Source organism: Muntiacus reevesi, chromosome 9 (genome assembly GCF_963930625.1).
Source record: "Muntiacus reevesi chromosome 9, mMunRee1.1, whole genome shotgun sequence".
Classification (NCBI taxonomy): domain Eukaryota; kingdom Metazoa; phylum Chordata; class Mammalia; order Artiodactyla; family Cervidae; genus Muntiacus; species Muntiacus reevesi.
Genome location: NC_089257.1, coordinates 708,110 through 735,335, shown reverse-complemented (window position 1 = coordinate 735,335; position 27,226 = coordinate 708,110). Strand labels below are relative to the sequence as shown.

Sequence of the window (27,226 nt, the reverse complement as noted above, 5' to 3'; positions counted from 1 at the left end):
ATTCTGTGGCCTGAGAGGTCTTGTTTTCTACCTGTCTGAAGATAGGGAACTAGAATAAATGTCCATAAAATTCATTTATTTCAGAATTGAAATGTCTTTATAGACCATTTAGTCCAAACTAATCAGTGCACAGATAAGGAGGCTGAAACCAAGAGGGGGCTATGGCTTGCCCAAGATCACAGTGAGTTCCTGACTGGTTCAGGTCTACTGGTCAGATCCTCTGACCCCAGATCTGGGCCTTTTACTCACTAACCTTCTTGAGATCTTGACCAGTCCTGAGATTCCATGACTATGACTCAGTGGTTCTATAATTCCAAGACCAACCACAACAATGGCAGTGCTTCAGACAGCCTTGGTACAGAAGAACATGATCTAGGCTGAAGCATCAACTAAAGCATTTTTTTTGCTTCACTTCAAACTCTCGACTACGCCATCATGGATTCAGGAGCTGCACACAGCCCTGTGTTTCTAGTGTTTCCTCCAGACATCACTACGCCCGAATTTCAGTCAGGGCACGTTACAGGCACAACCTATGACTCTAGCATGCCCTTTCCAAAATTCCTTGCTACAAGAATGAAAATCTTAGGGGTGAGTAAGATTTTCCCCCATGTAAATTCTACAGAGGGTATGTTAGAGGCTTAATGTTTGTTAGCCCCCAAATTTGTATTTGAAATCCTAATCGTAATGTGACGGTATTTGGACATGGGGTTTTCGGGAGGTCATTAGTTATGATGGTGGAGCCTGCATGAATAGGGGATTAGAGCCCTTGTGAGGAGGCCAGAAAGCTAGCTAGCTTTCTTTCAACAACAGCCCTCTGCGACCTGGCAGAGAACCTCCTTCAGAACCCAACCATGCTGGAAATCTGACCTCAGACTTTGGGTCTTCAGAACTATGAGAAATAAATTTCTGCTGTTTGTAAGCCACTCAGTCTATGGTACTTTGTTAAAGAAGCCTGAACTAAGACAGTGGGTAAGAAGAGAAGGGGAAAAAAAATATATATATATATGTATATATATACATATATATGGTAGAATGATGCTGATTAAATTTATTTTACTGAAGTGTACTTTATTTACAAAGTTGTGTTACTTTCTGCTGTGCAGCAAAGTGATTCAGCTATACATACATTCTTTTCTATTATGATTTATCGCAGGGTACTGAATATGGTTTCCTACGCTGTAGAGTAGGACCTTGTTGTCTATTCACACTAGATATAACAGCTCGCACCTGCAAACCCTGAAGCCCCAATCCAACCCTGTCCCCCACCTCCCCTCCCCTCTGGAAACCAAAGTCTGTTTTCTGGGTCTCTGAGTCTGTTTCTGTTTCATCGATAAGTTTGTTTATGTCATATTTTAGATTCCACATCTAAATGATATCATAAGGTATTTGTCTCTTTCTGACTTACTTCTCTTAGTGATAAGCTCTAGGCCCATCAGTGTTGCTGCAAATGAGATTATTTCATTCCATTTATAGCTAAGTAATATAAACCATGGTGGCGGTGCTTTAGTCACTCAGTCATGTTTGACTCTTGAGAGCCCAAGGACTGTAGCCTGCCAGGCTCCTCTGTCCATGGGATTCTCCAGGCAAGAATACTGGAGTGGGTCGCCATTTCCTTCTCCAGGGGATCTTACTGACCCAGGGATTGAACCCGGGTCTCCTGCACTGCAGGCAAATTCTTTACCAACTGAGCTACAAGGGAAGACCTATATCTTCTCTATTTATCTCTTGATAAAACATTTAGCTTGCTTCTATGTCTTGCCTACTGAAAACAGTGCTGCTATGATCATTGCAAGGGCTTCCCTCATATCTCAGCTAGTAAAGAATCTGCATGCGATGCAGGAGACTATAGTTCGATTCCTGGGTTGGGAAGATCCACTAGAAAAGGGATACTAGAAAATGGGCTACTCATTCCAGTATTTTTGGGCTTCCCAGGTGGCTCAGCTGGTAAAGAATCCGCCTGCAATGTGGGAGACCTGGGTTCAATCCCTGGGTTGGGAAGATCCCCTGGAGGAGGGAATGGCTACCCACTCCAGTCTTCTGGCCTGGAGAATCCCGTGGAGTGTATAGTCCACTGGGTTGCAGAGTCGGACACGACTGAGCGACTTTCACTTTTCATGAAGACTGCAGTGTATGTATCCTTTTTAATTATAATTTTGCATGGATATATGCTCAAGAAGGGGATTTCTGGATCATATGACAATACCGTTTTTAGTTTTTAAAGGAACCTCCAGTTTTCCACTCCCATCAACAGTGTAGGATGGTTTCCTTTTATCCACAGCCTCTCCAGCATTTATTTTTGCATATATTTTTAATGATGGTCATTGTGACCAGTGTAAGGTGGTACCTCCTTGTAGCTTTTCATTTCTTAATAATTAGTAATGTTGAGCATCTTTTCACGTGCCTGTTGACCATCTGTATGTCTTCATTGGAGAAATACCTATTCATATTCTATACATTTGTTTATTGGGCTGTTTTTTTTGTTGTTGAGTTGTATGAGCTATTTGTATGCTTTGAAAATTAAGCCTTTGTTAGCTGCATCATTTGCAAATATTTTCTCCCATTCTTTACATTGTCCTTTTGTTTTCTTTATGGTTGGTGACACCATGTTTCAAGGTAGGAGTCAGTTCCAAAGTTTATGTTCGTTAAATTCAGGAGATATATATCACTTCTATATCAATCATGTGTAAGATGCTATGGAAAGGAAAACATTAAATGAATAAGCCAAGATCCCTGAACTCTTAAAAGTCACATAGTAAAAATCCCCAAACTGACTACCTGTACGATTTTTTTCCATTCAAGTTCAGAAAAAAGAAAGGAAAGAGAAAATTGAATAGAAGTCAACAGGCTGAATTCTATACCTCAGGTTGTTCAGTTCTGCAGTTTCATATTTTCCCAATGAAAAATCAAAATTCAGTTTGACAACAATGATATGGTATTTGTGTATGTGGAAACTTTTTGCAGAAAATCTCCTTAATACTGTAAATCTTCATCTATCCACTTCATCAACATTAATTATCGATTATTTAGCAATCTTCTTTTCAGACAATGTGGGGATTCAGGTATGTTTGAGGCTATGAAAGTGAAGATGTTAGTAGCTCAGTAGTGTCCAACTCTTTGTGACTCCGTAGACTATAGCCCACCAGGCTCCTCTGTCCATGGAATTCTCTGGGAAAGAATACTGGAGTGGCCATTCCCTGCTTCAGGAGATCTTCCCTATCTAGGGATTTAACCTAGGTCTCCTGCACTGCAGGCAGATTCTTTACTGTCTGAACCACTAGGGAAGCCATTTGAAGCTATAATATTGCCCAAATCTTAGAAAATATCCTTTCAATACCCAAACCTCTAAGAACAGAAAATAGAAATAAATCAATATTTTTTTCAGGAAAAATAAAGAGATTAGTACATAAATATGGTCCACTGACATGAGGAATGGGGCCATCAGTCTAAACTGCATTAACATCTATTCAGATATAATGACACCCAAAGTTCTGCTGAAGAATGAAAATTATTTTTGAAATACATGTTATTAAACTACATGCAAGAAACTATGGTTAACATTATAGGGCCTATAAAAACAAACACAATCTTGTTTCTTTCACTGAGGAGAGAAAATAAATAATTTAAAACTAATAGAATGAAAATGTTAATAGCTACATTTCAATGTAGCATTTACTAAAAGTCATAAATGGTATTGGTGTGAGGCAGGAGAACCCAGAGGGGAAACAGTCACTTCCAGCTAAGGGGATGAGACAACATCACGGCAAATCTGAACACAGAAGAAGTGATGCAATTTTAGAAAGCAGAGAGGAGGGAGGTAGAATATTCTAGATGGAGAAAGCACAGTGGACAAAAGTTCCTGGTGGCACAGCTCTCATGAATGGCAAGGGAGAGCTGGGAGAAAAAAGCTAGGCTTAAAGGATGTGAGAGGATGAGAGGAGGACAAGCTAAGAAACAACCAGGATGGATAAGTAAAGCGTGGTACATCCACACAGCGGAATATTACTCAGCAGCACGCAGCAACAAGCCTCAGGCCACGAGGGACAAGGAGGACCTAGAGCACGCACTGCTGAGCCAAGGCGGCCGGCTTGCAGAGGCCACCTACTATCACGTGATGCCAACCGTACGAAGCTCTGGAAAAGCAAAACTCCAGAGACAAAACCATCAGTGGTGCCAGGGAACGAGGAGGGGAGGGAGGATGAGGAGGTGGAGAACGGAGGATTCTTAGGGCAGGAAAAGCTATTTTGTACAATAGCATAAGGGTGAATATGTGACATTATACATTTCCCCAAAGCCCTGGAACACAACACAAAGAGTGATGCCCAGTGTAAACTATGATCTCTGGTTGACAGTCATGTGTCGATGCTGGTTCATCAGTTTTAACAAAAGCACCGTCTGGTGGGAGATGTTGATATTTGGGTAGGAGGTGAAGGAAGGGGATAGGGTGATATATGGAAACTCTGCATTTTCTACTCAATTTTTCTGTGATTCTAAAACTACTTTTAAAAATAAAGCTTACTATTCTAAATAAAATGGTAAGAATGATAAATTTTATATGTACACTTTACCATGATGTTAAAAAAATACTAAGTGGTGAGGAGAAGTAACCAGGAAAGTAATTTGGAGACCTAATTTCCAGGAACCCTATAAACCATCCTTACTCAGATTTTATAACATAGATAAGTATTAATATTTTCCAGTCTATAAAATCAATAAAATAACCTAAGGAGCTTTATAAAATATATACCGAGTCTCCAGACCTTGTTCTAGAACTGAGTGAGTGAGTGAAGTCGCTCAGTCGTGTCCGACTCTTTGCAACCCTGTGGACTGTAGCCTACCAGGCTCCTCCGTCCATGGGATTCTCCAGGCAAGAATACTGGAGTGCCATTTCCTTCTCCAGGGGATCTTCCTGACCCATTGAGGGGGTGGAGGCCGGAGAACATTTTCAACACTTCTGTGAATGAATTTGATGACCACTATGTTTCAAATAATACTGAAAAAAAGTAATGGGATTGGGCTTCTCTTTTACACTGTTAAACAAGGAAAATGGATGCTGGTGCAGAAAGACCAGTGAGAAAACAATTTTAATAGTTTAGGCGGATGGTAGCAGCCACTGAGCTGAACTTGCTCCCCAAGTATCAAGCTTTCTCACGGCAGGAGCAGTAACCGCCCGGGAACATTTAGGCCTTAAGCAGAAGAGGAGGTGTGTCTGCTGGAAGACCTCACGGCAAGGAAGGAAGGGAGAAGGGGATAAACTTCCCAACTGCAGATGGAGAAAGGCCGAGGATATGCGCACATAGGCACACACACGGGAGGGACTCAGGGCGTGTGAAACAGGTGCCCCAGAAGACAGAAGAAAAGGAAAGAGCAAAACCTTTGAGGACAGAGGGAAGAGGAAAGCTTGGTTACTTTCTGAATGCAGGGGGTCAAGGGACATTCAAAGAGCAGAAGATGGCCTTAAGACTAAGCCTCAGAAAAAGACGATGCTAACAGCAAAGAAAGAGAGGGTAGAAAGAAGAGAGCTTTAAAGGGAGAAAAGGGAACTTGGTTCTGGCACATGGAATGCAAGGTGGTAGTGGGACACTCCCGTGCTGGTGTTTGACGAGAGCCAAACACGTGAGTCTGGAGGTGAGGATGGCACCATGTACAACGTACCTTTTCAAACAGTAGTTGCTATGGAAGTAAGGAGCTTAATGTTTAGAAGGTGGACTGGGAAAATGAAGACAGAAGACGCAGACTCATACACTGTATACCTTCTAACCATTGCATCATTCTCACCAACCAAAACACTACTTGGTGTTGTAGGGCATCACAAACGTGGTGCGGAGAGAAAAAACAGAGAAATGTAGAAAAGATAGGGGGTGCTCTGGGCCCCGGGAGATGACGGTACCGCCACAGGCTCAGAGGACTGGTCATCAGCAGAAGGGTTTTTCTGGCTGTCCACTACTTGAGGCCAGGCTGGTATGGTGATTTATTATTTTTTTATTGGAGTATAATTAGCTTCCCAGGTGACTCAGTGGTAAAGAATCTGCCTGCCAATGCAGGAGACATGGGGTGCGGGGTGGACCTCCTGGAGCAGGAAATGGCATTTTACCCCAGTATTCTTGCCTGGAAAATCCCATGGACAGAGGAACCTAGTGGGCTACAGTCCATAGGGTCACAAATAGTCGGACACAACTGAGCGACTGAGCACGCGTGCACAATTGCTTCACAATGACGTGTTAATTTCTGCCGTGCAGCAGAGCATCATGAATCCGCCATATGTGCACATTTATCCCCTCCCTCTCAAGTCTTCCTCCTTTTCCACTCACGGAGGTCATCACAGAGCAGCTAAGCTCCCTGTGCTATGGTGATCTGGAATTTAGTGTTTTTCAAACTCTACCACTTATATGACAAAGACTTTGAGGTTTCTCCCCCAGGTTTACTGAGACATAATTGACATATAACATTGTGTAAATTTAAGGTGTACGATGTGATGATTTGATACACATACATATTGCAAAATGTTTATACAGCAAGGTTGGTTATCACTGCTTCGCCTCACACAATTGTTGTTTTTATTGCGGGCGTCCTGCTGAGAACATTAAAGCTTGCTCTCCTGGCAAGTTTTAAGTCCACAATGCTGTCTTGCTAACCACCGTGACTATGCTGGACCCTCGATCCCGGAACTTAAAACCAAACATTTGTTCCCTTTGACAAACATCTCCCCACTTCCCCTGCCCCCCAGCCCTTGGCAATCACTATCCTACTCTCCGTTCCTGTGAGTTTGATGTTTCTTTTTTAAAATAATTTCATTTATTTTTGGCTGCGCTGGGTCTTCACTGCTGTGCGGGCTTTTCTCCGGCTGCAGTGAGCAGGGGCCGCTCTGCAGTCGGCGAGCAGGGGCCGCTCTGCAGTCGATGAGCAGGGTTCAGAAGCTATGGCTTCCCGGCTCAGGATCAATAGTTGTAGCGCATGGGCTTAGGTCACCCTTGGCATGTGGGATCTTCCCGGACCTGGGATCGAACCCGCGTCTGCTTCATTGGCAGGTGGATTCTTTACCATGGCGCCACCAGGGAAGTCCTGAGTTTGAAGTTTTTAGATTCAGCTTATAAAGGACATAATATGGTATTTGCCTTTTCTTTTGACTTACTTCACTTAGCCTAATGCCCACAAGATCCATCCACGTTGTTGTAAACAGCAGAATTTCCTTTTGTGGTTGAATAATACTCCTGTGCGTGTGTGTGTGTGTGTGTGTGTGTGTGTCTTTATCCACCCATCTGCTGATGAACCTTTAGGCTGTCTCTCTGTCTTGCCTATTGTGAATAATGTTGCAATTAACTCGAGAGTGTAGATAGCTCTTCGAGATAGTGACTGCATTTCCTCTGGAGATATACCCACAAGTGGAATTTCCGGACCACACAGCAGTACTATTTTTCACTTTTTGAGAAATCTCCATACTGTCTGCCGTAGTGATACATTCCCACCAAAAGTGTACAAGGGTTCCCTTCTCTCAATATCCTCTCTAGCATTTGTTTCCTTGTCTTTTTTATAACCGCCATCCTAATAGGTGTGAAGTGATATCTATTTGTGGTCTTTCTTTGCATTTCCCTGATGCTTGGAGAGTTTAAGACACAGACTTCTCAGTCTCACCTGGAGAGTCTTTTTAGTAAGTACAGGATATGACCTGAGAGTCTATATTTCTAATTCCCAGGTGATCCTAATGTTACCAATCCATGGACTACATTTTCAGGAGCAGTGAATTAGATCATTTTACCTCTCATCAATCATTAGACAGAGGGATCAAGAAAATATCTGTAGAAGCTTCTACTGTCATCATAAAGAAGCATCTACTTGCCTTACTTATAAACGGGGGTGATTGCCAAATGCTTTTAAGCAGAAGGAGATCTTCTAAATTTTCAGACAGGAAACCCACCTCTCTGATTTCTTCTCACCAGGATGTTCTCCTCTATTTGCAGGCTGTCCAGATCCTGTTTGGGGTGATGAACTTTTCTTTTGGAATTGTTCTCCTTTTCACCTTGGAAGATCCATACCCAAGGTTTCCCTTTATATTTATTTCAGGATATCCATTCTGGAGCTCCATTTTGGTGAGTATAAGTCAGTCAAATTCAATCTGAAGTCATGCCAACAGGGGTATTAAGGAATTCTTAGTAATGAAATGAGCTACACTGAGTTGTATGATATGGTTTGAAAAATTAAAATAAAATTCAACTCTGTTGAAATTATTTCTCCATTAATTCATCAGTTACTTATATTCCATCATTGGGTCTTGAGGTTCCTCTGGGAATATTTGCTTGGGTGTTGACTTTATTCGTCCATTCATCCATTCAAAATGAATTACTGTTGTAAGTCAGATATGGAAGACCCCTGGAGTAGGAAACGGCAACCCATTTCAGTACTCTTGCCCAGAAAATCCCATGGACAGAGGAGCCTGGTGGGCTACAGTCCATGAGGTGGCAGAGCGTCGGGCATGACTGAACACAGCACACATCAGATACATAGAGGAAGGCAATTAGGATCCCAAGATTACTGATATATGGGCCCTCACTATGGAAAACAGCACTGATTCCCTCGTGGCTCAGACGGTAAAGCGTCTGCCTGCAATGTGGGAGACCCAGCTTTGATCCCTGGGTCGGAAAGATCCCCTGGAGAAGGAAATGGCAACCCACTCCAGTATTCTTGCCTGGGAAATCCCATGGATGGGGGAGCCTGGGGGGCTACAGTCCATGGGGTCACACAAAGTTGGACATGACTGAGCGACTTCACTTTCACATGGAAAACAGCATAGAGGTTTCACAAAAAATTATTAAAAATAGATTTATGACCCTGAAATTCCACCTCTAGGAATATACCCAAAGGAAACAAAAGCACTTGGTCAAAAGCACATCTGAACTTCTATGTTCATAGCAGCAGTGATTACAACAGGCAAGTCACGGGTACAACCTAAACGTCCATCAACGGACAAATGAAGAAGCTGTGGCATTCCACACGCAGCGAAACATCACTCAGTCTGTTCATCAGAAAATGAGGATATTTTGCCACCTGTGACAACACGAATGAACGCTGAGGGCATTGTGCCAATTGAAATGTCAGACAGAGAAAGACAAGCACCAGATGGTCCTACTTATATGTGGACTCCAGGAAGGAGATCAAGGGATGGGCAGAGGTGAGCAGGGAGCTGAATGAATCTGCTCTAAAGGCACACACTTCCAGTATGAGACTGATAAACGCTAGAAATGCAACGCACAGCATTATGACTGTAGTTAACACTGGCATATGATTCACGGGGAAAATTTTAAGAGAGTAGATCCTAAGAGTTCTCATCACAAGGAAATTTTTTCTTTTTTGCTTTCTCTCTTCCTTTATTTGATACTTATACGAGATTATGAGTGGATGTTAACTAAACTTATTGGGGTAATCTTTTCATGATACATATAAGTCAAATCATTAAGTTGTATACTCTAAACTTATACAGTGCTATAATTCAACTATATCTCAATAAAACTGGGTGGGGGAGGGGGGTAAAGAAAAAGAATAATGCATGAGCCCTCCCTTCAAAGGGCTCTCACATCTAGCAAGAAAGAAAACATGCAAACGGGTCGTTTCAAAGTAGTTGATAAATGATATCACAGAGGCACAGAAAGTGCTTAAATAGGCAGAGATGAAAGATCAATTTACTCTTTAGAGAAGTGGAGAAGCAGCTAGGACTTCTCAGATGTACCTTTGAGCTGCACAGAAGCATTTAATCACATTCAATAAGCATTATTTTAGCACCTATTCTAGCATCAGAAAATCAGCAGCATGTGGGGATTCTGAAAAAGGCAGTCCCTGCTCTCAAGGTCTCAGCTGAGTAGTGAGTGTCAGTCACTCGGTCGTGTCCCACTCTCTGCGACCCCGTGGACTGTGGCCCGCCAGGCTCCTCTGTCCCTGGGAGTCTCCAGGCAAGAACACTGGAGTGGGGCTGCCATTTCCTTCTCCAGGGGATCGTCCCCACCCAGGGATCGAACCTGGGTCTCCTGCGTCTCCCACCTTGGCAGGCAGCTGAGTAGAGTGTTGGACAATTATCATCTGGTGTGATGCTTGATGATAAAGGACACAGAAGCTGACTCTGCAGAACAGAGGGCAGGTTCTCCAGAGACATCTGCAGCTTGACTGACTGTTGAAGGATGAGTGGTTAACTTGGTGGGAAGGAAAGGAGTGGGGGGTGGTCGGGTGTTAAGGGGCAGCGCTACCTTGCTGCATACCAAGGGGGAATCACGAGCAAAGGCTTAAGGCACAGGAGGACGTCTCCTCCTCTGAGAGCCGAGTCCAGCCCAGAGAGTGGAGGGACGGAGCTGAAGAAGCTCCAGCCCACGTGACTAGAAAGTTTAAAACAGAAATGTTGTGATCAGATTGGATCTTAAAATGAATATGTTGTGATCAGATTGGATCTTAAAATGGATATGTTGTGATCAGATTGGATCTTAAAATGGATATGTTGTGATCAGATTGGAAGTTTCCACCAGACAATAACAATACATAACATGACTCACCTGCATGGAAATTACCAGGATTTTCCCAGAATTTCCAGCATAGTAGCTGTAACTGCATCTATGTTCTCATCCAAGAGAACACATCGAACTGCAAACGGTTATGAAGGAGGTTTCTTGTAAGAATGGTGGAATCCAATCTCATTGGCTGTAAACTGATTTGACACCAGTCTCTCGTGGTATCAGAGCTGAGTCCACAATAGCTATGAAAGGAAGACAGATGAGAAAACAAAAGCCCAGTAAGGTTAAAAAATTTCTCATGTTCAAGTAGGTAGGACCAAAGCAGAATTTCTAGTCCCGGATTTCACCCACTATACACTGGGGACAACCACTGATGGCACCGGCCCTTCTCACTGCCTTGGGGACTGTGTGAACTAGGAAGGAGGGATGCAAAAGAGATGGATAGCGTCTGTTAGCCACAAGAATTCTTTAAATCAGTTCAATGTGTCCGTCACTAAGATACGTATTCTTTTTAACAGTTTGTTAATTCTGGAGCCTTTCTAGTGGCACTGGAAAGAAAAACCACAGAAACCCTGGTGAGTTATATATCCCCTTTTCTAAAGAATTTTAACTTTGAAATAACTCGTTCCAGCCTTGAAAACGAATCTGGAAAATCATTAAGCCACTATAATTCCACAAAGTGCCAAGTACTGACACCAATCAGTGATGCTTACTTCTTTTTTCACAGAATCATAAAACACTAGTGCCATGTCTACGGCATCTAGCTAAATTCTTAGACACTGAGGCTTAATAAATGACTTGCCCACGTTACTCAGTCATATGGGGTTTCAGTGTTCCGGCAACTTCCTCACCCATTTTCTGTAATTCAAGCTTGTAAGCAGAATCTCAAAATAAATAATACAGTGTTAATGAACGCAAACTTTTAATTTACAAGTAAGTTATCAAGTAGAGTATTTTTACTTTTCCCAAAGAAGCAAGGACATGAGATATTAATTCATAGGCCAATAAATTATTTTCAGCAAAGGATGTCACCTGTGGGCTTGTAGTTTTAGAAGGAAATAAAAATTGCAAAGAAATACAAGGTTTCATTAAAATATCATAAAACGAGAATGTCAGTAGGCCATGACTTTTACCAGAGCATGAAAAGGCGAGGTACCGTGGCTGCCCCCTAACTGTGAACCCCTCTTTGTCACGTGCTGCTTCCCGCAATTAAATGGGGGCAACTTAGGTACCGCTCTGGGGGGATGGAAGGGCTATGGCCAGTTCACCGGACCCCTCCTTTCTGTGGACGAGGACCTGAAGCCCGCAGAGGTCGGGTGAAGGCGCCTGAGGTTGCGGGCCGCCCTGGGGCATCTCAAGGCCGTGATAACTCCCTGCTCTGCCGCCCGGGGCTCTGTCCCTGCTGCGCCCGGCTGTTCCCCGTCTCACTCTCTTTCAGGTGACGCTGAGCCGAGTAATGAACGTGCTGAGCGCTGTGGCAGCGGCCGCTGGCATCGTCCTCCTCGTCATTGGCTACCTTATAGATCAAGACTTCTTCTGCGGCTATGCTGGAGAAGTTAGCGAGTGCCACGCGGTTACCACCCTCTTCATTGTGAGTCTGCCGCACTTTCAGGGCGAGGAGAAGTGGGTTTACTCAGGAAGATTTATTAGCACCCCATTAGCATCAGCTAAAAAACACTGCAGACATGGGTATTGTTTTTTATTCACAAACATCTTACCGAAATCACAGTATCTGATAGACCGTTACGTCAGGCACTGTAAAATGGAGAAACGAACACATTATAACCCCCACCTTTAGGAGTTCACAGATAAGGAGATGAAACATGCCCAGCAAATATAATCCAAAAGATAAAGCGATACATTAAAAGTGTACGTATAGCAATATGGTAATAGCTCAGTCCTAGATGTATGTATAGTCACATATGGAATATTTTTATGGTATTGGTTTTAATACTTAGATTGGACTTTTGATAAAACATGGTAGATAGAAAACAGGCGTTTATTTCTGCTCTTTCCAAAATACCACTGAAGTTAGTGTAAAAAAATGTAAAAAAATATGAATCTACATGGAGAAAAAAATAGTGAGACCACAAAATTGCTGAGAAAGCTGGAAAAGGGAGATCCTAATAAAAGTGAAATATTTCATATGGCTCACTCTAAGAAACATTGAGTGTCTGTATGTACGAGGGCCATAGAAAGCAAGGCAAAAGAGAAGAAAATAGAGAGACTGGTTCTGGTCATTGTTAACTGAGCTATTTGAATCAAGCCTCCTCTGAAAACAAAGAAAAATGCTCCGTTAAAAAAAAACAAAACAAAAAAACACCACTTCAAAAACACGGAAGAGCTGAAGAGTGAACTGGAGTTCCTAGATCAATTTTTACACAAAAGCCCAATCTAAAAATCTATCAGTGAGATGCCAAAGACCAACACGGCGGCTTCTCCTCAAGGCCATTTGCGAATGTTGTCTAGATGGAATCTGGTTCCCAGCCTGAGCGTAGGGCAGGAGAAAGAGGCCACAGCTCAGAGTCCACTCCCAGTAGGAGAACTCAGAAAGGATCTCCACATTGAGATTAAGGATCTGGGTCCTTCATAGATTACTGTACTCTTCCGGTAAGGGCAAAAAGACATACAAAATCCACTGCCCCATAACAGCAGAGAGAACTTACTGAACCAAGTGAAGAAAGAAAGAAATCTCCTTGAGAAACTGTGGTCCTATACCCGATCCCCTGACAACCTCCTCCCACCCTCCACCCCAACCAGGACGTGAACCTTTGGGTAAAATAAACTGGGTGGCTCCTGCACTGTTGGCGGGAATGTAAACTGGTGTAGCCACTGTGGAAAACCTGGTGGCTCAAAGGTAAAGAATCCGCCTCCAAAGCAGGAGACACAAGAGACGCAGGTTTGATCCCTGTGTCGCGAAGATCCCCTGGAGAAGGAAATGGCAGCCCACTCCAGTATTCTTGCCTGGGAAATCCCATGGACGGAGGAGCCTGAGGGGCTACAACCCATGGAGTTGCATAAGAGACACAACTTACAGACTAAACACCAACAACTATGGAAAACAGTGTGGCGGCTCCTCAAGAACTAAAAGTAGAGTTTCCATGTGATGCAGCAACCCCACTCTAGGCATTTATCTGTAAAGAACTATGGTTCAGAAAGATACATCCACCACAATGCTCATAGCAGCACTGTTTAGTCAAGACATGCTGTTTTCCCAAGCAGTCGGCTCTTCGCATCAGGTGGCCAAAGTATTGGAGTTTCAGCTTCAGCATCAGTCCTTCCAATGAACACCCAGGACTGATCTCCTTTAGGATGGACTGGTTGGATCTCCTTGCAGTCCAAGGGACTCTCAAGAGTCTTCTCCAACATCACAGTTCAGAAGCATCGATTCTTCGGTGCTCAGCCTTCCTTATGGTCTAACTCTCACATTTGTACATGACTACTAGGAAAACCAGAGCTTTGACTATATGGACCTTGTCTGCAAAGTCATGTCTCTGCTTTTAATATGCTGTCTAGGTTTGTCATAGCTCTTCTTCCAAGAAGCAAGCATCTTCTAATTTCATGGCTACAGTCACTGTCCACAGTGATTTTGGAGCCAGAGAAAATAAAATCTGCCACTGTTTCCATTTTTTGCCCATTTATTTGCCATGAAGTGCTGGGGCCAGATGCCATGATCTTCATTTTATGAATGTTGAGTTTTAAGCCAGCTTTTTCACTTTATTTTTTCACCTTCATCAAGAGGTTCGTTAGTTCCTCTTTGCTTTCTGCCATTAAGATGATATCATCTGCATATCTGAGGTTGTTGATATTTCTCCCGGCAATCTTGATTCCAGCTTAGGATTCATCAGCCCAGCATTTCTCATGCAAGTACGTTAAATAAACAGGGTGACAATATACAGCCTTGATGAACTCCTTTCCTGATTTTGAACCAGTCCGTTGTTCTATGTCTGGTTCTAACTGTTGTTTCTTGACCTGCATATAGGTTTCTCAGGAGGCAGGTAAGGTGGTCTGACAGTCCCATCTCTTTAAGAATTTTCTCGTTTGCTATGCCACACAGTCACAGGCTTTAGTATAGCTGCACTGCTGATCCTGTTCGTGACACCAACAGCCTTGATGTTCATGCTGTCCGCACTGTTGGCTGAGCCCGGGGTAGGCAAAGCATGAGCTAAGAGGCTGGAAGAAGACGCCAGGGGCCACAGGAACTGCAGGCACGTCTATTCTCTCCTGGCTGGCACGACAGCCACAACGCAGCCTCTCTCCTGGCAGCCGCTGCAGCCCTCCTCTCGTGGCTGACCGGCGGACACAGCCGCGCTGCTGCCTTGCAGCTGGGGCCCGCGCGTCCCTACAGCACGAGGCAGCGCGCGGCCAAGCGGGCCCCTCGTGGCTCGCGTGGGCCGGACTGTCAGTGGTCTCAGCTGCTACATAACTAGTATTTACAAATCGTGGGGTGAGAGAGTCTTCTTGGCTAATTTGCTCTCTCCCCACACTTGTCAGGGAAGCAGAAGTAGATGTCTTGCTGTAATTCCCTTGCTTTTTCTATGATTCAACAGATGCTGGCACTTTGACCTCTGGTTCTCTGCCTTTTCTAATGTACACATGGAAGTTCTCGGTTCACACACCGTTGAAGCCGAGCATGAAGGATTTTGAACTCTACCTTGCTAGTATGTGAAATGAGCGCAATTGTGTGGCTGTTTGAACATTCTTTGGGATTGGAATGAAAACTGACCTTTTCCAGTCCTTTGACAACTGCTGAGTTTTCCAAATTTGCTGGCATATTGAATGCAACACTTTAAGAGCATCATTTTTTAGGATTTTGAATATATATATATACACACATATATATATATATCATTGTTGCTTCATCACCAAGTCATATTCAGCTCTTCTGTGATCCCATGGGCTGTAGTCTGCCAGGCTCCTCTGTCCATGTGATTTCCCAGGCAAGAATACTGAAGTGGGTTGTTATTTCCTTCTCCAGGGATCTTCCTGACCCAGGAGTCAAACCCACGTTTCCCACATCTCCTGCACTGGCAGAGATGTGGGTTTGGTCTCTGGAGGAGGAAATAGCAACCCGCTCCATTATTCCTGCCTGAAAATTCCCATGAACAGAAGCCTGGAGTGTTACAGTCCATGGGATCCCGAAGAGTCAGGCACAGCTGAGCATGCACGCCCTTATATACATGTATAAAACATCTTTATCCATTCATCTGCTTATGGACATTTAAATTACTTCTGTGTCTTGCCTATTGCAAACAGTGCTGCAGTGAACACTGGGGTGCATTTCTGAACTTCAGTTTTATTGGTTAATACGCCCAGGACTGGGATCCCTGGATCATATGGTAACTCTGGTTTTAGTTTCTTAAGGAACGTTCATACTGTTTTCCATAGTGGATGCAACAATTTACATTCTCACCAACAGAAGACCACTGCATCTTGATTTTGGCAGTTTTGTAATGAGCTCTAAAAAGGGGAAGTGCAAATTCTCAAGCTTGTTTTTCTTTTTCTGAATTGTTCTAGATGCTGTGGGCCTCTGCATTTCCATACGAATTTAGGCTCATCCAGTCAATTTTGGGGAAAAGAAAAGTCAATTGGAATTTTTATAGGTACTACATTGAATCTGTAGGCCAGTATTGACATCTTAATATTCAAAGTTGTTTGATCCATGAACCTCTTCATTTGATTAGTTCTTTAATTTCTTTGTCAATGTCTTACAGTTTTCAGTATACAAGCCTGCACTTCTTTTGTTAAATTTATTCCTATCTTATTCTTTTTTTATGCTATTACAAAATTAGGGTTTCCCAGGTGGCACAAGTGGAAAAGAGCCTACCTGCCAATGCAGGAGACTTAAAGACATGAGTTCAACCTCTGGGTCAGGAAGGTCCCCTGGAGGACGGCATGGCAACCCACTCTCATACTCTTGCCTGGAGAATTCCATGGGCAGAGGAGCCTGGCAGGTCACGGCCCACGGGTCACAAAGAGCCGGACACGACTGGAGTGATTAGCACACACACATGCACAAGTGGAACTGCCTTCTGAATTCTATCTTTGCAATATTCATTGCCACTGTGAGCAAATACAGTCGATCTTTATATTAGCAGACTATCTACTCTCACTCTGACTTATTATTTGTAATACTTCTTAGAGGATTCCTTAGGATATTTTATATACAGGAACATCAGTTCACTTCAGTTCAGTCGCTCAGTTGTGTCCGATTCTTTGTGACCCCATGAACCTCAGCACGCCAGGCCTCCCTGTCTATCACCAACTCCCAGAGTCCACCCAGACCCATGTCCATTGAGTTGGTGATGCCATCCAACCATCTCATCCTCTGTCATCCCCTTATGCCCTCAATCTTTTCCAGCATCAGGGTCTTTTCCAATGAGTCAGCTCTTTGCATCAGGTGGTCAAAGTACTGGAGTTTCAGCTTCAGCATCAGTCCTTCCAATGAACACCCAGGACTGGTTTCCTTTAGGAAGTACTGGTTGGATCTCCTTGCAGTCCAAAGGACTCTCAAGAGTCTTCTCCAATACCACAGTTCAAAAACATCAATTCTTCGGCACTCAGTTTTCTTTATAGTCCAACTCTCACATTCATACATGACCACTGGAAAAACCATAGCCTTGACTAGATGGACCTGTGTTGGCAAAGTAATGTCTCTGCTTTTTAATATGCTATCTAGGTTGGTGATAACTTTCCTTCCAAGGAGTAAGCGTCTTTTAATTTCATGGCTGCAGTCACCATCTGCAGTGATTTTGGAGCCCAGAAAAGTAAAGTCAGCCACTGTTTCTACTGTTTCCCATCTATTTGCCATGAAGTGATGGGACCAGATGCCATGATCTAAGCTTTCTGAATGTTTAGCTTTAAGCCAACTTTTTCACTCTCCTCTTTCACTTTCATCAAAAGGCTCTTTAGTTCTTCACTTTCTACCAGGAGGGTGTGTCATCGTATGCAAATTCAGATAGCTTTCCTTCTCTTCCAATACGAATGCTTTTCGTTCTTTTTCTGTTCACCTGCCCTGGCTAGAACATCCAGCACAATGTTGAAGTGAAGCTGCAAGAGCAGACAGACATCCTTATTTCTCTCCTGCACTTTGGGAGAAAGCATCTAGTCTTTCACCCTTAAGTAGAAAGGGTGAGACTGAGAACTTTTTTCTGACTGAGGACATTCTCTCCTCTTTCTACTGTGTTGAATATTTTTATAATGGGTGATAAATTAGTTACATGCTTTTTCTAAATTTACCTATTGAGATGATCATGTGGTTTTTGTCCTTTAATCTATTGATATGGTATATTGCATTGATTTTTTTATCCTAAATAAACCTTAGATTCTTGAGGTAAATTCCACTTGGTTATTGTGCATAATCCTTTTTAAATGTTGTTGGATTCAGTTTCCTAGTATCTCGTTAAAAGATTTTTGCATCTGTATTTATAAGAGATATTGGTCTATAGTTGTTCTTTTTTGGTGATGCCTTTGATTCTGTGTCTGGTTAAAACTGGCCTTACAGAATGAGCCGGGAAATATTCTCTGCTCTTATATCTTGGGGGAGAATGTGTGAAGCAACGGTATGGTCAGTAAACATTTGGAAGAATTCACCAACAAAGTCTCCTGGCCTTGGGCTTTTCTTTTAGAAGTTACATAATTACTTGTTATAGATATATTCAGATGTTCTAGCTCTTCCTGGGTTAATTTCAGTAGTTTGTGTCTTTTTAGGAGCTTGTTGTCTCACTGTTGGCATTAGTGAATGAAGAAATAAGCCAATAATAATTTTCAAAGAAGATTATCCTGGTGGTCCCAGGTGTGTAGGACTGTCTACCAATAAGCTAGAACTCTGAACTAGCGCAGAGGGGAGGCAAGGGCCAAGAAGAGGAGCACATCACCACCAACAGTGTCTGTCGCTCTGAGCCGGGCGGGGCGGGGCTGGTTCTGTTCCATCGTCCTGAGTGGAAGCAGCTTGCCTGGAAACTCTGAGGCACGCGCACCCCGTCTGCGAGCTGTGCTGTCTCTTGGACCATTTACTTCCGGAGAAATGCTGGCCGAGTAGAGCTTGAGGTCAGGAAAGGTGCGGCGGGTAGTGGTGGTGGCGTTAGTAAGGTCTTGCCGAACAAGGCTCAAGTGTATTCTTTCTCTGATGAAGTTTCTGAAATAACCAAGCTCCTGCCCAAGGTGGCAAAGAATGATAAATAGCTGTCAAGGGAACGTAGTCTATATCAGAGGGAAAACCTGACAAATTTATTATATCATCCATGTTCTCAGAATGGGAGTCATTTCCATTGAAATATTGATTGAAATATAGCACAATTAATTTCTAAGGACTCAGTCAATGATTAACCGGGAAGTAAGAAGGTTGAGGAATAGTGACAGCCTTGGAAAATCCACCCCTCCCTGCTGACATAAGGAATCAGCCGCCTCTGACAGGTGGAATTTGTCAAAAAGAATCTCTCCCACAGCAAACTTCTTATACATAAATAAAACTAAAAAAAATCTTCTAATATTTTAAGGAGGAATCCAAGATAGTTGTTTCTAGAAGGGATATTGCTCAAAGAAGCCTTTTACTCCTTAGTCTCTGTGGCTGGATAAGAACGACGAAGCCCGAGATGAGTCCTGCCCTGTGACCTGCTCTTACACACGCAGAGAGACACAGATGGAGGGCAGGTGGGCAGACAGGAAGGCTAGTGGCAAAGCTTGGGCGGAACGTCACCGAGAAAAAGGAAAACAGGAACAAATCTGGAGAGATACTGAAAAAGGACTCTGGGAGAACAGCGTCCTGGACAAATACATAAACCCTGCTCGATGAAAAGTGCTACACTTACCTCGCCAACAAGGACGGCCAAACCCTGGTCAGGAAGCCCACGGGAGTCCAGGGACTAGCGAGCAGATGAGTCGCAGGACCGTAATGGGGAGGGGTCTGGCCTGGCGCCTTCAAAGAGCGCCAGCAAGATCCATGACAATTAAAGGCTCAATTTGTTGCATTTGTTAAGCACAGAGTCTCAGACTCAACAGGCGAAAACAGAAAAGGCTGTCAACAGGGCTGCATCAGCTGGGGTCAGCAGCGAGGCGGTTTGAGGGACAGGAGAGGAAGCAGACTTGCAAAGCAGAAGAGCTGCAGGGACAGACGACACCCTTATTTTGGGAAAACATGAATTTACATAAAACTACCATTAAAACAGTCCTCCATGGGTTTATCTTGAGTAAAATAATAAGGCTCTGAAAAGCCTTATGTTAAAATCTTGAATTTAGACAGTAGTCTTTCACACCAGACTGTGGTACACTTTAACTATTTGTTGAGCTGTTTTTCCAAATCAAGTTTTCTTTTCACTTCTCAATTCTCAGCAATCATAACTAAAACTAATAAATAAATAAAGATTCTGAAAATTACAAAAAGGAAAAAGTAGGAGCAACTGAATGGACAGCTAACTTTCCAAAAGCATCAATAAAAGAATACAACAGAACAATATCTTCAATATGCTGAATAAAATAACTGCTAACCTATAATCTGTCATTATCCATTAAAATATCTTACATGAAGGTGAAATAAAGAATTTTTAGAGATACAAATATTGAGTTTGCCTCCTGTACATCCCCGTTAAAGGAATAATAAAAGATGAATCCCAAATAGAAGGAAAATGATAGCACAATAAGATGCAACAAAAATAAAGAACAAAGGATAGAATAAACATGTGGACACACACAGGTGAACACTGCTTGTATAATGCAGTGATAATAATAATAATATACACTAGAATTAAAATAAAGCATTTAAAATACCAGACAACATTAACATACAAGCAGAAATGGGAGAAAATCGTACTTCTGCTATTTGTGTCTGCTGCGGGCTTTAGTTTTACAGGTTTACCTGGTGGCTCAGACAGTGAAGAATCTGCCTCCAGTGCAGGAGACCTGGGTTCAGTCCCTGGTGGGGAAGATCCCCTGGAAAAGGGGATGGCTACCCACTCCAGTGTTCTTGCCTGGAGAATTCCATGGACAGAGGAGTCTGGTGGGCTACAGGTCATGGGGTTGCAAACAGTCAGACACGACCGAGCGACTAACACTTTAGCTGTACCAGAGAAGAGGGTAAAGGTTTGAAGAACTTTAGACTTCGGTATGTTTTAATGCTTCAAAGTGAAAAGTGAAAGCGTTAGTCACTCAGTTCGACTGTCTGACTCTAGAACTCCACGGACTGTAGCCTGCCAGCCTTCTCTGTCCGTGGAATTCTCCAGACAAGAATACTGGAGTGGGCAGCCACTCTTTTCCAAAGGGATCTTCCCCACCCAGGGATCAAACCAGGTCTCCTGCATTGCAGGCAGATTCTTTACGTTCTGAGCCACCAGGGAAGCCCTGTAGCTACACGGTGCACCTTAATGCTGCAGAGAGGCAGTCCTTCAACTTTATTCTTTTCTAGGATTGTTTCAGCTGTCCTATGTCCTGTGCCAGTCCACAGAAATTATAGAGTAAGCTTGTGCCTGTTTATTTATTTTGTATCTTTCAACTTCACGGAATTTGTTTATTAGTTTTAATAATTTTTGGTGGAGTGTTTATCAATAAACAAAAGTCAAGTGCATTCTAGGCACTAATAGCAAACTATCAGAAAGAAAAATTAATGAAACAATTCCATTTGAAATTACATCAAAAAAGATAAAATATACAGGAATAAATTTAACCAAGGAAGTGAAAGATTGGCATACTGAAAAATATGATATTTAATAAATAAAGAAGACACAAAGAGATGAAAAGATACCCTCTGCTCATGGATGAAAGGAATTAATATTGTTAAAATGTGCATACTACCCAAAGCAATCAACAGCCAATGCAATCCCTACCAAAACTCCAATGGCATTTTTCACAAATATAGAGGAAAAAAAATTTATATGGAGCCACAATAGACTACAAATAGCTAAAGTGATCTTGAGAAATAAAAAGCAGAGGATATCACACTTCCTGATTTCAAAGCATATTACAAAGCTACAGTCATCAAAACTGTACAGTATTGGCCTAAAAACAGAAAGATGGATCCGTGGAACAGAATAGAGAGCCCAGAAATACACCCATACATCAATCAGTTTATGACAAAGGAGCCAAGAATATAAAATGAGGAAACGACAATCTCTCCAATAAACGGTGTTGGGAAAAACCAGGTAGTCACATGCAAAAGAATAAAAGCAGGCCATTATCTTTTACACCATCACAAAAATAAACTCCAATAGTTTAAAGACTTGAATGTGAGCCCTAAAACCATAAAACTCCTAGAGGAAAACATAGGAGGTAAGCTCCTTGACATTGGTCTTGGCAATGATTTTTTAAATTTGACACCAAAAGCAAAGGTGACAAAAGCAAAAATAAACAAGTGGAACTACTAATATCAACCTAAAAAGCTTCTGCATGGCAAAGGAAACCATCAAGAAGATAAAAAGTCAACCTATAGAATAAGAGAAAATATTTGCAAGTAATATATCTTAGTCTAATATCCAAAATAAAATTTAAAAACCATACAAATCAACAGCAAAATAAATGCAATTAAAAAATGGACAGAAGGTCTGGATCAAAATTTTTATGAAGGATACAAAAGACCAATAGATACAAGAAAAGATGCTCAATATCATGAATCATTAGGAAAATACTAACCAAAACCACAATGAAATATCATCTCATACCTGTCTGAATGGTTATTATCAAAAAGGCAAGAAATAACAAATGTTGACTAGAATGTAAAGAAAAGGGAACCCTTGTGTACTGTTAGTAGAAAAGTAAATTAGTGCCATCACTATGGAAAACAGTATGGAGGCTGCTAAAAAAATTAAAAATAGAACTGTAATACAATCTAGCAAATCTACTCTGGTATTTATCCAAAGCAAGCTGCAACACTAACTTGAGATATGTGTACCCCCCTTGTTCACTGCAGCAAGACTTACAGTTGCCAAGACATGGGAACAAAATAACTGTGCGCTGATGGATGAATGGGTAAAGAAACAGGAGACACACACGCACACACACACACACACACACACACACACACACACACACACACAGGGACATTATTCACTTAGAGAAAAGAAATCTCACCATTTGCAACAAAATGGATAGACCTTGAAGAAAGTATGGTAAGCGACATAAGTCAGATATTGAAAGATAAATATTGTATGATATCACTTATATATGGAATCTTAAAAATCCAGATTTATAGGATCAGAGTAGAATGGTGGTTACCAGGGGCTGGGCAGTGGGTGATTTGAGGAGATCTTAGTCAAAGGGTTTAAACTTCCACTTACAAGACGAATAAGTTTTGAAGACCTAACACGTGGCATAGTGTTACCATTAACACTACTGTATCACATACTTCAGTGTCATTAGGAGATTAGATTGTAAATGTCCTCATCATAAAAAGGAAAAGATAATTACATGCCGTGATAGAAGTGTTGACTGATGAACACTATGGCGGTAATTATACTGTAATATATAAATGTATTATATCAACATGCTGTACACCTTCAGTTATACAATGTTATATGTCACATATCTCAATTTTTTAAAAAAGTAAGTGAAAATGCCAGGCACAGAATGGGAGATAATCTCCTCAATACATGTATCTGATAGAGGATCCACATCCAGAATATATAAGCATTCCCAAAAATCAACAATAAAAAGACCAAAAGAAAAAAAAAAGTAAGATTTGCACAAGCACCTCACAAAGAAAGGCATACCAATAGTTAGTGAGCATATATCTGTTCAACATTACTAATTACTAAAAAATGCAAATTGAAATCACAAGTAAGATACCACTGCACATGCACCAGAATGACTTAAAAGAACTGGCAAAATCGAGTGCTGGCCGGAATAAGAAGAAACTAGAATTCAACCACCTTGGAAAACCACTTGGTAGCTTTTAACAAAATGAAACATAGACCTATTTATATGTCAGCAATACCCAACAACGTTCTTGGGAAATCTATTCGTAGCAATTAAAAACTTGAAGCAATTCAAATGTCTATCGGCAACAGAGAGGCTCAACAAACTGTGACTATTCAAACACTGGAATACTGATGCATGCAGCAACATGGCTGAAATGCAATGCACAATGCACAAATTCAGACACAAAATTAACAGGCAAATTTAACCAACTGTGTTAGAAATCTGGAGTGGTTTCCTCTGAAGGGGGTAGGGGAATTGACTAGCAAAGGACACTAGAGAACTTACTGCGTGATGAAGTGCATGATTCTGATCTAGAAATCAAAAAGGGCAAAGAAAACAAATTTACGTTAAAACTCTGCAATGGTAAAAGAACTGGAAGAATACTTTTAAAGCAGATGACAGCAAAGTTTTATGTTTTTATACACAAAGAGAAAATAAAAGTGACAAAAAAGTCAAGAACACAATGGAAAAAATAGACAAAAGTTTATGAGGAAGGAACAAACATGCAAACGTAGCAGGCAAAGACACCCAGAGGGATGCGTGAATTCACAGCAGGGAAATGCCAAGTAAACTAACAGTGGACTAGGATTTATATACACTCAACTGGCAGAAACCAGAGTCATAGAAGTTATCACTCACAAGGAAACGGTGAGACGGATGCTTCTGTGTACTTAAGCAGCAGAAATATGAAATGTTCCTAAGATTCTGGTAAGGAAGGAGACATTCACTTATATGAAAGGTGCACACGCCTTAACCCAGGGAGCAGTCCCCACGGCACTGAGCCCAACACATAAGGATAGGTGCACAAGGATGTTTATGGCAGCATTTTTCAGAATGGTAAACACAAAGAAAAAGACAAAAACCAAACAAACAAAAAGCAGAAAAGAGCAGGAGAAAGAAGAAATAAACTATCTCCCGTCACTAAAGAATAAGAGAATTGTAAGTACACCAGGAGATACTGTGCTGAGTTATGTCAGACTCTTGGCGACCCCATGGACCGCAGCCCACCAGGCTCCACTGTCCATGGGATTCTCCAGGCGAGAATGCTGGAGTGGCTTGCTGTATGTGACTTGAGGACAATTTTTCAACCTCTGGTCAAAGCACGCAGGCACAGACAGTTGTAGGACAGTGTCAACCATACTAATCTTTACAGACCTTCGCCAACAGAACAAGCGCCAGCGCCTCGGCTACCAACAGGTGGCTGTCCCTCCGGGCACGCTTAGTGGCCAGAATACAAAATATTTTAACGGTCTTCAGTGGTAACAAAAAGAACACAAGAAGTTACTGCTAGTGTTACATTAAAAAGCGTCTTCTTCTGCATGTTCCTCTTTTTCTTAGCCTGTAGGTTTTTTCCCCCTCTTTTTCTTTCCTTTTCTATTTTTGCTCCTTTTTTGTTTCTTAACCCTCTTTCTTTCTCTTTCAACAGGCCACTTTTAAAATATTTCTCTGTATTGCATGTTTATGAAGTGGAATCATATAATTTAGAAAGTAGATGCATAACTACCTCTTGCATAACTTCCTCTAGAAAAACAATAATGCTGTTCTATACGGGGCTCTGCGGTGCCTGCCGTGTTAAAATACCCACATTTCCTCATAACCCTTCAGCAGTGTGCTTCCTAAGCGTTAGACACACTTGAGACATGGAAGTCTCATTTCTGGCCTGACCACGGCTGCCCCCATCAGCGTCGGAAATTACTATTACATGAGTATTACTGTGCTAATGCCGTAACCCTTCATATGTTTTTCTTCTGTTATAGGGAATTTTGGTTATGTTGATGGCCTTCAGCATCATTGAATTTCTCATTTCCCTGTCTTTCTGCATTATGAGGGGACCCACCGAGTGTGGTGACTGTGAGGAACGGGACGAAAAAGAACAGTGAGAATAAAGGCGTGATATAAAATGTGACTGAGAGGCAAATTGTGCTTGTGAGGAAAAGCCAGCAGGAACACACACTCTTAAGGACGGTAATTCCTGGAAGCAAAGGGGAGTGACTGAAAGGAGTTGCTTGGGGGAGGCAGGGGAGGGGGGTCTGGGAACCTTTTGGCTGATAAAACACATCCTGCCTCTTTGCAAGACCGTCTCCTCCTCTCCCCAAATCACACCATCGCGGTTGGCCTTTGTTAGTGGTCCGTTCACTGAACAAAAGGATGGCGAGGCGGGGCTGGTTGAGAAATGAACCAGAGCCAGGGTGAACTGGGTCGAAGGTGCCTCCCGCTGACTTCTCCAGGAGACTCCACCTAGCGGCTCCTGCTCCACTGCTGTAGGGAAAGACGAGCCGGCTGCAAGAATGGCTAGGCCCACAGTCTGCACTGATGCCAGCCACTGGCAGCAACTGGCAGGTAATGGCAGAAGCCACTACAATGCTCCAGGCACCACGCCAAGTGTTTCAGCTGTATTGCTTATTTAACCTCACACACACACAAAATCTAAAAGTCAGGTTTTATTATTATACTCATTTTGCAGACCCCATGACGCTGAAGCATACAGAGGGTAAGTCAAGTTCCCAAGGTCACAAAGTTTGGAATGGCAAAGTCATGTATCAAGAGATAATCCAGCTCCAGAGCCCAAAGTCTTACTCTCCAGGCCAATACACTGACATCTTTTAGACCCTTGGTCTCAGAACCCCTTGACACTCTGAGAAAATATTTGACTGATCATTACAGATTAATACAGGTAATATTTTTACTAAAATAACTCTATTTTAAAAAATAAGAATTAGTGTGGAGAGTAACCTTGATATACAGTTTTGTAAACCTTTTTCTTAGGTTACATGAGATTCTTTTATTTTTAGCTTTATTGAGTTATAGTTTATTCACCAAAAAACTGCACACATGTAATGTGTGCATACGGCCTGTACCATAACCAAGTCGCTAAGCCTGCCCATCACTTCCAAAGTGTTCCCTCTGCCCTTTTGTGGATTTTAGTTTTAGTTTTTAGTGAAAATGCTTAATATGAGGTCTATCCTCTTAGCCTATTTTCAAGTGCACAATACCATATTATTAACTATAAATACTCTGCTGGACAACAGATCTCTAAAACTTACTCATCTTGTGTAACTGTATATCCATTGAAAAACAAATCCCCATTAAATTTGACTGCACATTCAAGGGGAACTTTCAAAAATCCCAATGCACCACATACCACCACGTTCCAATTAAATCAGAATGTGGTAAGAGTCGGACATCGGTATTTTTTGAAGGTTACCAGGTAATTGCAATGCAGAGCAAACGTGGAAACCACGGCTGCGCTCTTAATGGGAGACGGCCAGAGTCTCTTAGCTGCTTTCGCATTCACGCTGCAGGAGTGTCTCATGTTCTGCAGCCTGTGGAGAATGCTGCTGTGAGTCCATGCAGAGGGGAAACAAGGTCTTAATATTATGATGAAAATTGTTCTGAGGTCGTAGACCTCCTACGACAGTCTCAAGAAACTCCCGGAGGTTCCCAGACTGCCCTTTGAGGACAGCTGCCTGGGAAGGGTTAGGGCTCTCACCTCCATCATCGCTTGCTTGTCACTGGCGCCTTGAAAGAGGTGTGACTGGCCCACATCTCAGACTGAGGCTCAGAGTGGCTAACTTCTCTCAGACACAAAAGGGCGCGTGATTTAGTTCAGCATTTGAATCAAAATCCCTAACATTAAATCCTGTTATCCTCTGCTTCTTTAGGCATGGGGAAAACAGCATGCCGCAAGAACAAACTAGCAGGTTTTCATTTCTGCTCTAAGCTGGAAGGAAAAAGGCATAGTTGAGGGCAGAGGGCGGGGGAGTGGGGTTCCGATGAAAAGTAGATGGTAGCCGATGGGTAGGGTTCTGAAACTGTATAACTTATTTGAGGAGGAG

General features: G+C 42.4%; 1 protein-coding gene across 1 annotated transcript; it reads left to right on the top strand.

Moving 5' to 3' along the window:
* The first annotated feature begins 435 nt into the window (after nucleotides 1–435).
* LOC136174529 (membrane-spanning 4-domains subfamily A member 5-like) lies at nucleotides 436–25,270 on the top strand. The gene is made up of 5 exons (XM_065944707.1): nucleotides 436–588; nucleotides 7,956–8,084; nucleotides 11,006–11,062; nucleotides 11,926–12,078; nucleotides 25,148–25,270. The coding sequence occupies exons 1-5, from the start codon at nucleotides 436–438 to the stop codon at nucleotides 25,268–25,270; spliced, it is 615 nt and encodes a 204-aa protein (XP_065800779.1).
* Nucleotides 25,271–27,226: the final 1,956 nt, after the last annotated feature.